The sequence below is a fragment of the Tinamus guttatus genome, unplaced genomic scaffold, assembly GCF_059628265.1.
Source record: "Tinamus guttatus ecotype Peru unplaced genomic scaffold, ASM5962826v1 Tinamus_guttatus_pri_ptg000770l, whole genome shotgun sequence".
Classification (NCBI taxonomy): Eukaryota; Metazoa; Chordata; class Aves; order Tinamiformes; family Tinamidae; genus Tinamus; species Tinamus guttatus.
The window spans coordinates 302,499-315,377 of record NW_028289304.1 but is presented as its reverse complement, the minus strand read 5'-3'; the positions used below and the strand labels follow the sequence as shown (position 1 = coordinate 315,377).

At 53.4% G+C, this 12,879-nt stretch overlaps 1 protein-coding gene across 1 annotated transcript in view; it reads right to left on the bottom strand.

Annotated features, from left to right (window-relative positions):
- The window catches only part of LOC104575226 (talin-1-like), a 38,827-nt gene that overhangs the window by 1,751 nt on the left and 24,197 nt on the right, over positions 1-12,879 (bottom strand). The window contains exons 37-54 of the mRNA XM_088537440.1: positions 11,863-11,995; positions 11,059-11,160; positions 10,758-10,928; positions 10,344-10,493; positions 10,109-10,210; positions 9,813-9,932; positions 9,432-9,578; positions 8,563-8,729; positions 7,998-8,181; positions 7,612-7,737; positions 7,196-7,312; positions 6,912-7,097; positions 6,626-6,733; positions 2,562-2,667; positions 2,253-2,377; positions 1,844-1,969; positions 1,038-1,100; positions 607-789 (exon numbers count right to left, since the gene is read on the bottom strand). Of these exons, the coding sequence (XP_088393566.1) occupies positions 607-789; positions 1,038-1,100; positions 1,844-1,969; positions 2,253-2,377; positions 2,562-2,667; positions 6,626-6,733; positions 6,912-7,097; positions 7,196-7,312; positions 7,612-7,737; positions 7,998-8,181; positions 8,563-8,729; positions 9,432-9,578; positions 9,813-9,932; positions 10,109-10,210; positions 10,344-10,493; positions 10,758-10,928; positions 11,059-11,160; positions 11,863-11,995 (2,416 nt within the window). The remainder of the gene's footprint in view (positions 1-606; positions 790-1,037; positions 1,101-1,843; positions 1,970-2,252; positions 2,378-2,561; positions 2,668-6,625; positions 6,734-6,911; positions 7,098-7,195; positions 7,313-7,611; positions 7,738-7,997; positions 8,182-8,562; positions 8,730-9,431; positions 9,579-9,812; positions 9,933-10,108; positions 10,211-10,343; positions 10,494-10,757; positions 10,929-11,058; positions 11,161-11,862; positions 11,996-12,879) is intronic.

Below are 12,879 nucleotides of genomic sequence, written 5' to 3'. Positions count from 1 at the left end.
GCCACACGGAGTCTGTGCCCCAATGCTGCCCTCCTGTGCTAGGCGCCAGCCTCCAAGGACTTTACGGATCCCCTTCTTTCCTCCACCCCTCCCATGACAGGCCTGGGAGGTGGGAGCCCACAGTGCCTGGACATGCCCTTGGAGGTGGTGCAGAGGAGCAGTGATGTGGCTAGAAGCCATCCCTGGTGACAAAACACAGAGGCCTGTCTGGGGCAGCACACCAGGCCTGGCACCCTGTGCCCGCCTCAGGGCTCACTGCAGCCCTGCAGCGAGATGAAGCTAAGGGAAGGGCGTTCCCTTAGCTAGGCACAGGGAGCGGCGGTAGCTGCTGTGTGCTCACCTGAGCTGGCGGAACCAGCTCTGCTTCCCACAGGGAGCCCTCTCTGCTGGCACCCACGGGGCAGGCCCTGAGGAAGCCTCCAACAATGGCACGCAGGGAGCACAAGCCTTGGGGAGACGCCTCTGCTCAGGCACTCTTCTGGTGCGCCGCAGTCCCGTCCCAGGCTCCCCGCATGCCATGATCGCATTTTCACCCACCCCTGGAGCACTCTGATGCTGAGGAGCCTAAGGAGCTACTTAGCGCAGGAGACACAAACTGGGACTCACCTGGAGCCTCTTCATGGCCTCTGAGTCGTGGTCAGCCTTCACCTTGCAGGCCACCAGGAGCTGTGCCGTGGAGGCAGCCACCTGCTTGGCTGATGAGATGAGTTTCTCTTCGCTGGCGTGGCCTTGCACTGCGGCATTGGCAGCTTCGCACAGGTTGTTCGTGGCAGCAGCCACCATGCGCGCCTGCAGAGAGAGTGTAAGAGAGGGTGTGGGAGCCTCCTCGGGGGAGGTTGTATCTCCCATGCAGGTAGGAGGGCACGTGATGGAGACTAGCACCTCCCACATTATGACCCAGGTGGTGGGAGTGGGAAAAGGGGCTGCTTATTCCATGCAGGAGAAGCACAAGGGCCAAGTGTCCTCATCTTTGCAGCATGACCTGCAAGAAGGATCTGCCCCATCCCGTGACAGCTATGTGTGCCCTTGATACTCACAGCTGAAATGAGTCCCTGGGACCACTGCCCGTCGTCCACTGCATTGGCCGGAATGGTGCCCACCTGCGAGTCGGGAGAGGAGTGAGTCTCACTGCCCCGTGCGCCCCTTGCTGCGAGACACGGGAGCAGGCAGCAGCACACGCTGCAGTGTCCCCAGGCTGCCCTGATGCCCAGTGCCAGGAGAGCCGGGCTTTTCAGCTCTCCCCAGGACCAACTCTTATTTCAAAGCCCAGGAGCAGGAACAGTCCCCCTAGAAACACACGCAGTCTCAACCAAAGACGACTGTAGTGGAGAACACGCCACAGCCTTACATACATCTGCCCTTTCTGTTTAATCTCTGCACCTTATCTCTTAACAAGTTCAGCTTCGTGCCTCCAGCCACACAGGACTAGTTTTACCTGTCTGCCTGAGACAGGGCCTCTGGGATCACATTTGTGGTGAGCCCTTATCAGCTGGGCTTCAGTCACCTATAACTGCTCTTTGGCTGTGTTAACCAGAGTAAGTGCTGTGTATATCCACAATGAGGCTGATGTGCTGCCCCCTGGTTGTCCTCACACATCTCCGAACCATCTCCCAATGCTCCTACTTCCCCTTCAGCAGGATCTTTGCTACACAAGGCTTTCCTCAGGGTGCTGTACAAAGGGAAATGCTGTCCACCAGCCACCCTTGCCTCACTGTTTCTGAGCTGTTCTCTGTGCAAGCTCACCTGCCATGGGTTGTGCAGGGCTCAGGAGCCCATCACTGCACATACAGCACTTCATTACAGAGTCGCATGCTACCTATTTCTACCCCTACCTCAACCTTACCTTTCCTTGGGCCACCAATTCTCGCTGGGCTGCTGAGGCTGCCTTCACCAGGGCACTTGTGGCTGCAGCAATGGATTTGGCAGCTTCCAGAATTTGCTCCTCAAAGTTCAGACTCTCATCTGCTTGCTGTAGATAAAAAGAGGGGCATGAGAGAGGTGTTGGGAAACAGGATATAGCATATCCAGGAAGCTATGGAAGTTGGCGGAAAGTTGAGGAGCGCACATACAGAGATGGAATTACAGCTGTGGGATACAGAGGGGAAGAAGCTGCTGGAGAAAGATCCAGCTGCAGATGTGGGGAGGCAGTGGCAGTGCAGGAAGGGGAAGGAGAGATGGACACACAGGTAGGAGAGCTCCCAGCTTGCTCAAAGCTCAGCATAGGATGTCAGGCGGGACTGAGCAACCACTACCTTGGGCTTGGCCCTTGGTTTCAGCTGCTCCAATTTCTTGGCTGCAGCCTCAATGGCAGCCGCTGCCCCCAGCAGCTCATTCTCAGCAATGACGGTAGGATCTTCTGGGTCAACCCACTCGGTCCCTAGAGGAAAAAAGAACCAAGATAGGCTAAACCTGCACATGGCCGCATTTCTGGTTGTGATCCCTAGCCCTACACATCCCCACCTGTGAGCTTGGGGCAGGCTCTCACCCTACCTACTCGAACACAGACCATAATCGTGGCCCTAGATCCTGTCTCCCAAGCCAGAAGCAGCACACGGACTTACCTTTCATGGCCTCGGCAGCTTGGATGAGCTCAGTGACGGAGTTGGCCACATGCTTAGAGTACGTAGCCAACTGCTGCTTCAGCTCGTGCGTCGGCTTCTGCAGGATCTGTGGGGAAAGGAGCAGATGCGAGTGAGCTGGGCACATTGTGAAGCAGGTGATGGGTCCATAACTTCTCCTTTTCTGCATGAACCTTCCTGTCAGGCTCTCACAACCCTCTATTTGCCCCTCGCTCCAAGAATTTGTCTGCCTAGGGCAGGGTCTGCCAGTCCTGCTTGGGACCCAACCACCCCATTCATTTTGCGTTGCTGTTAATGCCACCTACCAGCCACTGCACAGCAAGGGGTCCCTGCTACTCTCTTTGAAATGGTGGGTTCCCCAGTCCTCCCCACCAGGTGCTGTCCCTTCCCCATGTATTATTTGCAGTCCTTTCTGAAGTGACACCGTCTGGTCTCATTCTGCATAGGATAAAGATGATCCTCCCCTTAGCCCTGTGGAGTCCATCGCCTCTGGGACATCTCGCGGCAACGAGTTCCTCAGGTTTAAGTTAAAGTTTTTTCATGCACTCAACGAATACCCCACTCAGGACTTCCCCCTTCTTCCAAAGCATTTCAAGACCCATAATCACTTTCCTCTCCCCATTCCTATTTCTGAAAATCTACCTGCAAATGTGGGATGTGCAGGGGAGGACATAGTGCAACATCCCAGTCCCTTGAGAGAGTCCTATAAGGGCAGAAGGAGGAGCCCTGAAGGAGGAGCACACTCCCCTGGCACCCAGGCATACACACAGCACTGCACACTTGAGGCCCACAGCACATGTGTGTTTGCACATGCAGAGTCCCGCTTCGCCTGGTGTAGAGGCACATGCAGAGCTGTCACCTGCTCGCTGTCACCCAGGACAGGCGGAGAACAGGCTCCCAGCTCCACACGGCACAGCCCACGCACAGCCTGAGCTGGCTTGCACACATGTGGAGAGCGTCAGCCCGAGCGAATGTACGTGCACATGCAGGGAGAGACCGCAGGGTCCTTCTAAAACCCTGCGTGCACACACAAAATGCATGTGTACAGGAATGCACACAGTGCCACCCCAGCAGCAGGCTGGGCATGCAGGCAAGCAGTGACCACGGCTCATGCACAAGTTGGCACCAGGAGTCACACCGAACTCCACCTTACTCACCGGCTGAAAGGAAAGGACAGAGAGGAGAGAGAAGGCAGTGAGCGGCCTGACAAGGACATGAGCGCACCGGGAAGGGGATGCACTTGAGGCAAGGCTCCTGCAGGCTCCGGCAGCCATGTCGGGCTCGGATCCTGAGGGAGCCACAGGCATCGAGGAGGAGCGGGGAGAGCGAGGCAGGGCCACGACCACTGCGGTGCACAGAAGGGCATGAGGGAGCATGGACAGGCGGGTGCTCCCCGGAGAAGGGGCAAAGAGAGACCAGAAAGAGAGGTCAGAAGGAAAGATCAGAGGCACCAGGTCAGGAGCTGCGATCATTAATTCGCCTTCTGCCCGGCCAGCCTCACCCAGGCCCAGAGCTGGGGCCGCCCTGGGACGAGGCCAGCTAGACAGAGAGGCTCCGAGGGCTAGAAACTGCCTCCACCCGGAGCAGCCAGGAGTGGCTGCCCTCCGCTTCCTGCTCTGCACCTTGTCCTACCCACTCTGAACTGTCCGACTGCACTTCCCAGCTACTGGATTTTTCTGCCTTTTTTTTGTTGTTTTTTTGACAGAAGCCTATTGTTACCAAATACCAATTTCCCATGGAGGTTCAAATTCCTTCCCCTCCCCGATGAAATATGCTAACTTGCTTACTCTTTTGCTGGGAGACATGTTTTCCACCCAGAGCCAAATAATTCCTGTGGCTCTTTCCTGAACCCTAATCAAGCTCTTGTTCACACTCTGAATGAGGTGTCAGTTCCCAATAGTCTTGATGCTGCTAGGGGGAGAGGCTCTGTCACATCCATAAGGGGACTTGAGGTCCCCTATACACAGGACAGGAATTAGCTCTGCTATCTGAGCTACACAAGAGCCCATAGCAAGGTGTCCCACCAGCACCTCCACATCCTTTCTATTCACTGCCTTCCAGGAACCCGCTGCCCTCTCATAAATGTGACCAGTGTTCTCAGTTCCTGCTTTCACAGATCAGTGTGTTGTGAGGGCTGTGAAAGCCCAGTGCTGATTCTTACAGCAGTTTTGTTCTAGACTCGTGCGGTACCATCCTAGAAAATTTGCAAGACTTGCATGTGGCAAGAAATCTCCAAGCTGACAGTACGCAGTGACAGACAGTTTGCTGTCATATGCACGTCCAGTCAAAGTGCCACATTCTGCTGTCTGCTCTAGTGATGTATTCAAAATTGCTAAATGCTCTCTATCCAGAGCTGAAAGTATCCTGGAGGCTATAAGCTTGTTAAAATACACCTCTAGTGAACATTATACGAGATGGACCACGTGATTGCTATTAAAGAGTCATCACATGTCAGTTGGACAGCTACGCCCAAACTACAGTCAAATAGTGTGCATCTGCAAGTACACTGACCTCAGGGATGGCTATGCTAAGTCATCAGCCCAATCATCTGCTAGCAACAGGTCAGCCAGAGAGTTTCACCCAGCACTTCAGTCTTGGCTGTGGTGACATATGTGGGGCTAAAGCAGCTTCCAGAAAGAGACTTGATCTAGATGCGAAGCATGGAAAAATCCAGTGCTTCCCTTGGGACTGCATCCCAGCAGTCATCTCCTTCAGATAAAACTTTGATTTCACCTGTGTCTGGTTTCAGTCTCCAGCCATCAATTCCTGCCCACCTTCTTTTTCTTCTTCCAGTGCTAGTTACACTCTTCCTAAAGGAACTCAGTTTTCTTTGAAGGAAACAGTCTGAATTCTCCATACTTGCATTTAGTGAATCTAAACAACATGAAACTTTCCCAAGTTAGTCAAATCCTCACTGTTTTTTTTTTTTTTTTTTTTTTTTTTTTTTTCGCTACACTAGTTCCAGGGTTACTGGTGCCTGTGGAGCTTCCAGTTTTGTTAACAAACTCAGCTTTATCTTTACTATCTTGCCAAGAATGCAAACTACTGGAACTAGTTCATTGGATCCCTTCTTCCAGCCCTTGGCTAATCCATTCTTAATTTGCTTCATGTAAACCACACTGATATTGCAGAGAGCTAATTAAAGCAGTCAACTGAACCACTCTGGAGGAGTAAGCCACAGGGAGAGTGCATCAAGAGGGTGCAGCTGGCCTTTGCAGTCAACAGCTCTGCCAGGGCAGGCACTGCTCATCTAACACTCTTTTACAAGCTTAACAAGCTCTGCTTTCACACTAGCTGAAGTTTTTTACTCCCACCACTCTTAATGGAAGTTGTTTCAGGACTTTGCTCCTGTGTTGTCGAATTTCCTGCCTCCATCTGTTTACAGTCAGTTAATCTCCATCTGTTGTTGGCCAAATACTTTTGTTTAAAGATTGTTCATCTCTCTGACATCTGTTTCCTGAAGTAATTATAAGGAGCACTCCCATTCCAGTTCACTTTCGTTTTGTCAGTCTAAGCAGACAGAGAAAACAGAAGATGCTCCTTCCTTGTACAGAACTAGGGATGGAGATGAGGCCACACACTAGGTACAGGGCAGGGATTGGGGGAGGAATCCAGCACCAGCTCTTCAGAGATGAGCTGAGAGCTATTATCTAGTTCAGACCAAAACAACTATTAACAAAACTAGCCCAGGGCACTGCAACACTGAGGCTGCTCAGCACAGAGTTCAGCAAAACTGCCCATCTCCCCAGGAGCACTGGATGAAGACAGGCTGGCAGCCTGCACGGAGCTGTGTGCTGTGCAGTCTCAAGTCAGTAAGCAGGTCAGTTCCTGGCAGAAAGAAGAAAAGAGCAGGCCTTTTTAGATCAGTCTGACCTGCACATGGGTGGCCATGACACATCACCTCCTCACCTTGCCTTCTGCCCTGCAACAGGGGCCTGGCTGCATGTAGCTTGTGCAGAGCCCAGAGGAATTGGGGCATTTGGGCAGCACCCTGGTGTCCACGGGTTGCCTCTGCAAATTGCAGGAGCAAGAGTAGAGACACTCACCACCAGGACATGCTCCAGCAGCTCCAGGTATCCATCAGCACATTCCCTGCCGAAGCGCAGTGCCCGCTGCCGCACGTCTGCACTCACCTCTGGGTGATAGGCAGCCTCCTGGAACAGAGGCAGGGAGCCCAGATTCACATCCGGATGTTCCTCCACAGCCCTGAGCAACAACTGGGCTTGTGCCAGGGCACCTGCAGCCATGGGTAGGGCGCACGCTGCCCCCCACAACACCCGTGCTGGACTCCTGTCTCTCGCCCACCACCAAAGCCCGGCCACGCGTGGGTACCTTGCAGGCACGCAGCATGTCAGCGATGGCACAGCGGCTCAGGTTTGCCGTGGCAATGACGCTCTCCTGCCGACACGAGTTGCCGGCAGCCACGGCCTTGGCTGTTGCCATCGTGATTCCTTTTGTCATACGGATGAAGTCCTCTGGAGTTGAGGTCTTGGCAGGAGGCACTGGGCTGGAGAAGACCTGCAAGACAAGAGGCAGGGGTGAGCTGTAAAGGCAGGTGGCAGAAAGGACATCGGCTGAGGCACCAAGGCTGCCTGGTTGGAAGCCCAGCCACTCACTGCCAGCTCTTGGCGTATGTGCTCTATCGTGGCCTCCAGTGCCCGCGTTCCCTTTGTGGCCTCGTCCTCAACAGCCTTCACAGTCTTCAGCAAGGAAGTGACATTTGTGACCATCACCTGTTGAAGGGAGAAAAGAACCAGGTTGATCCCATGCAAGCTCTTGGATACTGCTTACACATTTTATTCCATCCTGATTTGGCCCAAAATTGCCATTCCCCATACTGCAGATCACATCACCCCACTTTCTTCTTCCAGTAATGCTTCTCTGCATGTCATGTACTCACCATGTCTGTGCCTACCCCTTCCCTCATGTTCCTCACATGATGCCAGACAAGGACAGAAGGCCTCCTACCCTTTTTCCAGCCCTCCCGCTCCATCCACTCTTCCCCATCAGCCCAGCACACTCCAACTCAGACCTTGGCAGAGTTCTTCAACTGGTAGACAGAAGGGTCATCCCCAGCTTTGCCAGCAGCTGCCTTGGTGGCACTGATCAGGTCTCCAAGTGCCTTGGCCACATCCTTCACGGCATTGATGAGAACCACCTGGGGAAAGCAAGACCAGGGTAATGGCTTTGTTATGGTCACACTGAGGCTGGTGGTGGCCCAAGACTAAGACATCTGGGCACAAATGTACCTGAGTACCCAAAGTCCAGCTCAGTCAACTCTGCTGACACCAGCCAAAACCCAGCCAGTCCTCACTGAGACATGCAGAGCCCAGAACAACACAAGACACTCTAAACTCTCAACTTCAAACCTAAGAAATTTATGAGCAGCCTCTTTTCAAACCAGACATCCCCTCCTACCTGAGTCTCAGAGTCTTCAGAACCTAGGCTGGCAGCACCCAGCTTCACCACTTCTGCCAGGCATGTGATGGTGGACACGGAGGACTGGGCAGCCTGGGCTAGCTTCTCCTGGCTGGCTGTGGCATTCTGTACTAGCACCTTGGTGTCCTCCACCAGCGCCTTGGCTGTCTTCAAGATGCCCTCCCTGGGGAGAACAAGGGTCAGAGAAAACACAGCCCTGTATATGTGCATTTATACAGCATGTTAACCACTGATAGTCAAGCACCTGCACTCTGTATGCAGACACACTCCTTGCATAGCCACACAATGTGCTAAGAGCTTGGCCACGTGCGGCAACAGAGAGGCAAAGTACAACTCAGGCGTGTGTCAGGGATCTAGAAAGATGTTAAGTCCTGCCTTCCATACATAAGATGAGGGGGAAACAGAGCCAGTGTGACCTGGACTTTGTAGGTCTCCTTAGGCTGGTCCACAGCCAAGAAAGATAGGAGAGCGCAGGATATGATCCAACTCCCTAACTCTGATTGGGTTGTGACCAGACGAGGTGCTATATCTCCCACCCTGGTACCTGTGGTCAGCAAAGGTCTCAGAGTTCTCCCGGTTGAGGGTTCCTGCAGTGGCAAACATGATGGTGGTGTCGAGATCAGCAATGATGCCAGAGACAGCACTGGCTGCTGTAATACAGGCCTGCGTGCCGCGGTTCCCAGCCTGCAGGGCTGCCAGCACGTGAGACACCTGAAGGAAACATGCAGAGTGACTTGTAGAGCAGGGCAAATACAGGCAGCCTCTACTATACACATTCCTAGATACCTCTCCAGGACAGATTCAAACTAAGAGGAAACAGTCACCATGAGGTTTGACCATCCTTTGTTAGCTTTCATTGTACTTAACCTATCAAGTTTGGAGATACAGGAGATATTTGGAAAACAGGAGAGTTCTATAAGTTTGAATAATGGGTATCAGATTGTTATAGCTTATTTCCTTCTTTAACTGTTAAACTCATTTCTTACTACTTTGGCAAACACTCATAGGAGAATAAGTTTCCTAATGGAAAGTAATCTTGGAAAGGAAAAAGCATGCAGACACATATCAAGCAGTATGAACAAAGTATTTGTTTTGCTTTTGTAAACTTGCTTACAAATATTGCAGATGTATCCTTAACAAAATTTTAACAATGTTTTTGTCTGTTATTATTGTGTTCTCTAGACTGACAGGACACTTTCCACCAATAAAAGCAGAAGGTGCAGAGATCTACCACCCAACATGAGCTGCTTGCTAGAGATGCAGCAAATACTATATGTCCCACTAAGGGCTGATCTAGAGCAGCCTGGGCTGCTGTTACTGCACCTGGCTCAGAGGTGGTTCAATCCAACACCCCTCCCTCCACCTGCCTTGCACAATGTTCCCCCTCTCCCTGCTACCTCCTGGGCCGCTCACCTTCTCAGAAACCTTGCACGCACTCTCTATCAGCTCCTTCTTGGTATAGGCATCGTTGGGGCTGCACTGCAGGGCACCAGCCTTGGTTACCAGGGCAGCACAGCCGTGACCCAGCTCCTGCACCCGGCACTTGATGTGGGAGCCAATCTGGAAGCAAATGTGCATATCAGCTCTGGAAGGAACTAACCCTTGCATCTGTGGTACCCAATGGGAAAAGCCAACCACTCCCTCTCAGCTCCAAACAGGACTTCCCAATATTGCCCCTCTCTGCCAGTCCTTCCATTCAGGAGATCTGCTGCTGCCCTGCCAAAAGGAAATGCAGCTTTGCTCCACATTTCCACACATGTTTGTAGGGGAGGTCTGAATGCTGCCTCCCCTCACCTCTTCGTTCTCAGCAGTGAGTGCTGCCGGCTTGGCCTCTTGTGCCAGCTGCCCATAATTGTTGGCGAGTTGGTTGGCCAGGATGCCCAGCTCATCTGGGTTGGTGGTGGATTTGGTGACCTGCAAGTGGAAGAACAGAAGTCACACAGACCCTATGTTGAGACAGGCAAGCAAGGAGGGCAGTGTCCCCAAGCTGGGCGAGACCATGGGCTCGCTCCATTGTCTGTTTTCTTCCCCTCTGGAGCAGGGGGCATAACCGGAGGAGCAGTGGCATGCTAGCTGGCCCTGGTACTCACCATCTCCTGCACAGTCACTGCAATGGCTTTGGATGTCTTCACCATGGTGGTCTGGTAGTCCACAAAGGATCCCTCCGGCTCACCCATTGGCCCCTCATCCAGCTGCAAGAGAAGACCAGAAGAGTTTGGCGACAGCCCCAGCCCACAGATCCTCCTTGACTGTGCACCACAGCAGGAGGCTCTTCTGCCTTTCCCACCACCCACTTCAACCTGTACCTCTCTGAGGTCCTCTCACCTGGTTGATAGCCTGGGTGATGGAGTCCACCATACCGCCAACAACACCAGCAGTGCTGGCTGCCTCGTTCAGTGTAGTGGTCAGGTCCTCCACGGCTTCCTTCATCATCTGCACAGCCTCCTCCAGAGCCTCCTGGGTGTGGGCAGCTTGCTGCAAGGACAAGCCAGAGTGAGGGAAGGCAGCTGCTCCCCAGAGCCTTCCCACCCATGGGGCACGCTTCACACAGCCACATTTGCACACACGCATGCACCTCAGCATGTCCTGGGAGCATCTCTTCCCTCCCCTCCAGACAGCCTCTTCTCAGGTCTCCATGTCCAGTACTCGTACATACTCCACGTAGAACACATCGAAGCCTCTCATACTTAATCCACATGCAGAGGAGAACATGCCACAAACATGTACCTCCTTGCTCACCTTGGGGTTCCCACCAGCCTCCTTGGCGGTGTACAACATCTGCAGGGCAGACTCAGCCAGGGTTTTGGTCTGGTCCAGGAGGTTCATCTGCTGCTGGTGGTTGGGTGTTTTGGAGGCAGCTCCTATAGCTGCCATAATGACTGGCTCAAAGTATTGAGCCATCTGGGACACCTAGGAAAGAGCAGTATTAGTGTCAGCACCTTCTATCGCAGGTTGGCTACAGCCTCCACCCCAGTGCAAGCACCTCTGTACACATTTACCTGCCTAATCAACAGCTCCCCACCCCAGCCCCTCCTGTTACCTTGTGCCCCAGCTGAGAGGCCTCAGCCCGGGCTGCACTGGCCACTGGTTCAATCAGGTTGCTGATCTCTTGAACAGCCATGATCATCTGGTTATGCAAAGCCTGGCGTAAAGAGAACACATAGTATAAGGCTACAGCAGGGCTGGTGTCACTGGGCTCTGCTGCGAGATTGCGAGGAAGGACATCTGTCCCAGTAAAGCAACAAGATCACAGGGCTCCAAAGTGCTGGCTTATCGGATGAATATCTGGCTTATCAATTCTGGATATAGAGAGTGCTTGCCCAGACATCGTTTCCGAGGTACAGCACAGCTCAGCACACTGTGACAGGAGCACAGTCCTGCTCCATGTGGCTGAGCCAGTCACATAACCACCTGAACCATGCAGGAGTGAAACAAAGCTGCTGCACATTGATGGGGACTCAGAGGACAGGAAGATCCCTTTGAAACTCCATTCAGGGCTCCTGGCCTCAGAGCAGATTGTGGTGGGTGCTGGCAGCTGAGAGGGGCAGTTCAGCCCAGAAGGAAGATGTGATGGCAGAAGCTGCAGCTGGGGTTGGCAAGGCAGAGCTCCCCTTTCCAGGGCAGTGTTTGGACCACAGGGGAGAGTTTGGAATGAGCCTGCCTTGTCCCATGCTTGGATGGAGCCCTGCAACATGAGGATGTGCCAGCAAAGAAGCCCTGGGTGAAAGCAGAAGAAGCCAGCAGGGACTCTGGGAACACGTGCTGGGTGTTGGGCACTTCCCATTTGCAGGGGACAGCCATGCTGAGGCTGGGAAGGCTTTGGAGCAACATGTTCCCCACTCACCTCCTGGGAAATATCTTCTCGGGGGGCCAGCTGCTGGCTAATGGCAGCAAGGGAAGCCTGATCCACTTCCCGCATACACCTGTTCAGGACCTCGATGGCCTCGTCACACTCCCTCTGTCCAGGAGCTTTGTCCCTGTGTGACAGATGGATCAGTACCATGCCAAACGTGCCTGGCACTGGCATGCACCATGGCACTGCATCATAGCAAACTTTGTTGATGCCAGTGAAAGGCAGGACCCCTCTCCTTAAGCCTTGAGCAAATGAGAATCAGAGAATCATAGAATGCTTAAGGTTGGAAGGGACCTCTAGAGGTCATCTAGTCCAACCCCCCTGCACACGCAGGGTCTCCAGAGAAAGAGACTCCACAACCTCTCTGGGCAGTCTGTTCCAGGGCTCTGCCACCCTCACTGTTAAAAAATTTTTCCTCAAGTTCCTGTGGAACTTTTGATGCTTCAGTTTCCGGCCGTTTCCTCTAGTTCTGTTGGTGGCCACCACTGAAAAGAGACCAGCACCATCCTCCTCACTCCCTCCCTTGAGGTACTTATAGACACTGATTAGATCCCCTCTCAGCCTTCTCTTCTCCAGGCTGAACAGGCCCAGCTCCCTCAGCCTCTCCTCATAGGGCAGATGTTCCAGGCCCCTGATCATCCTTGTGGCCCTGCGCTGGACTCTCTCCAGAAGCTCCACATCCCTCTTGTACTGTGGAGCCCAGAACTGGACACAATACTCCAGATGTGGCCTCACCAGGGCTGAGTAGAGGGGCAGGATCACCTTCCTCGACCTGCTGGAGACGCTCTTCTTAATGCACCCCAGGATCCCATTGGCCTTCTTGGCCACGAGGGCACACTGCTGCCTCATGGTCAACTTGTCGTCCACCATGATGCCCAGGTCTTTCTCTGCAGAGCTCCTCTCCAGAAGGTCGGTCCCCAGCCTGTACTGGTGTCTGGGGTTATTTCTCCCCAGGTGCAGGACCTTGCACTTGGCCTTGTTGAATTGCATGAGGTTTTTCACTGCCCA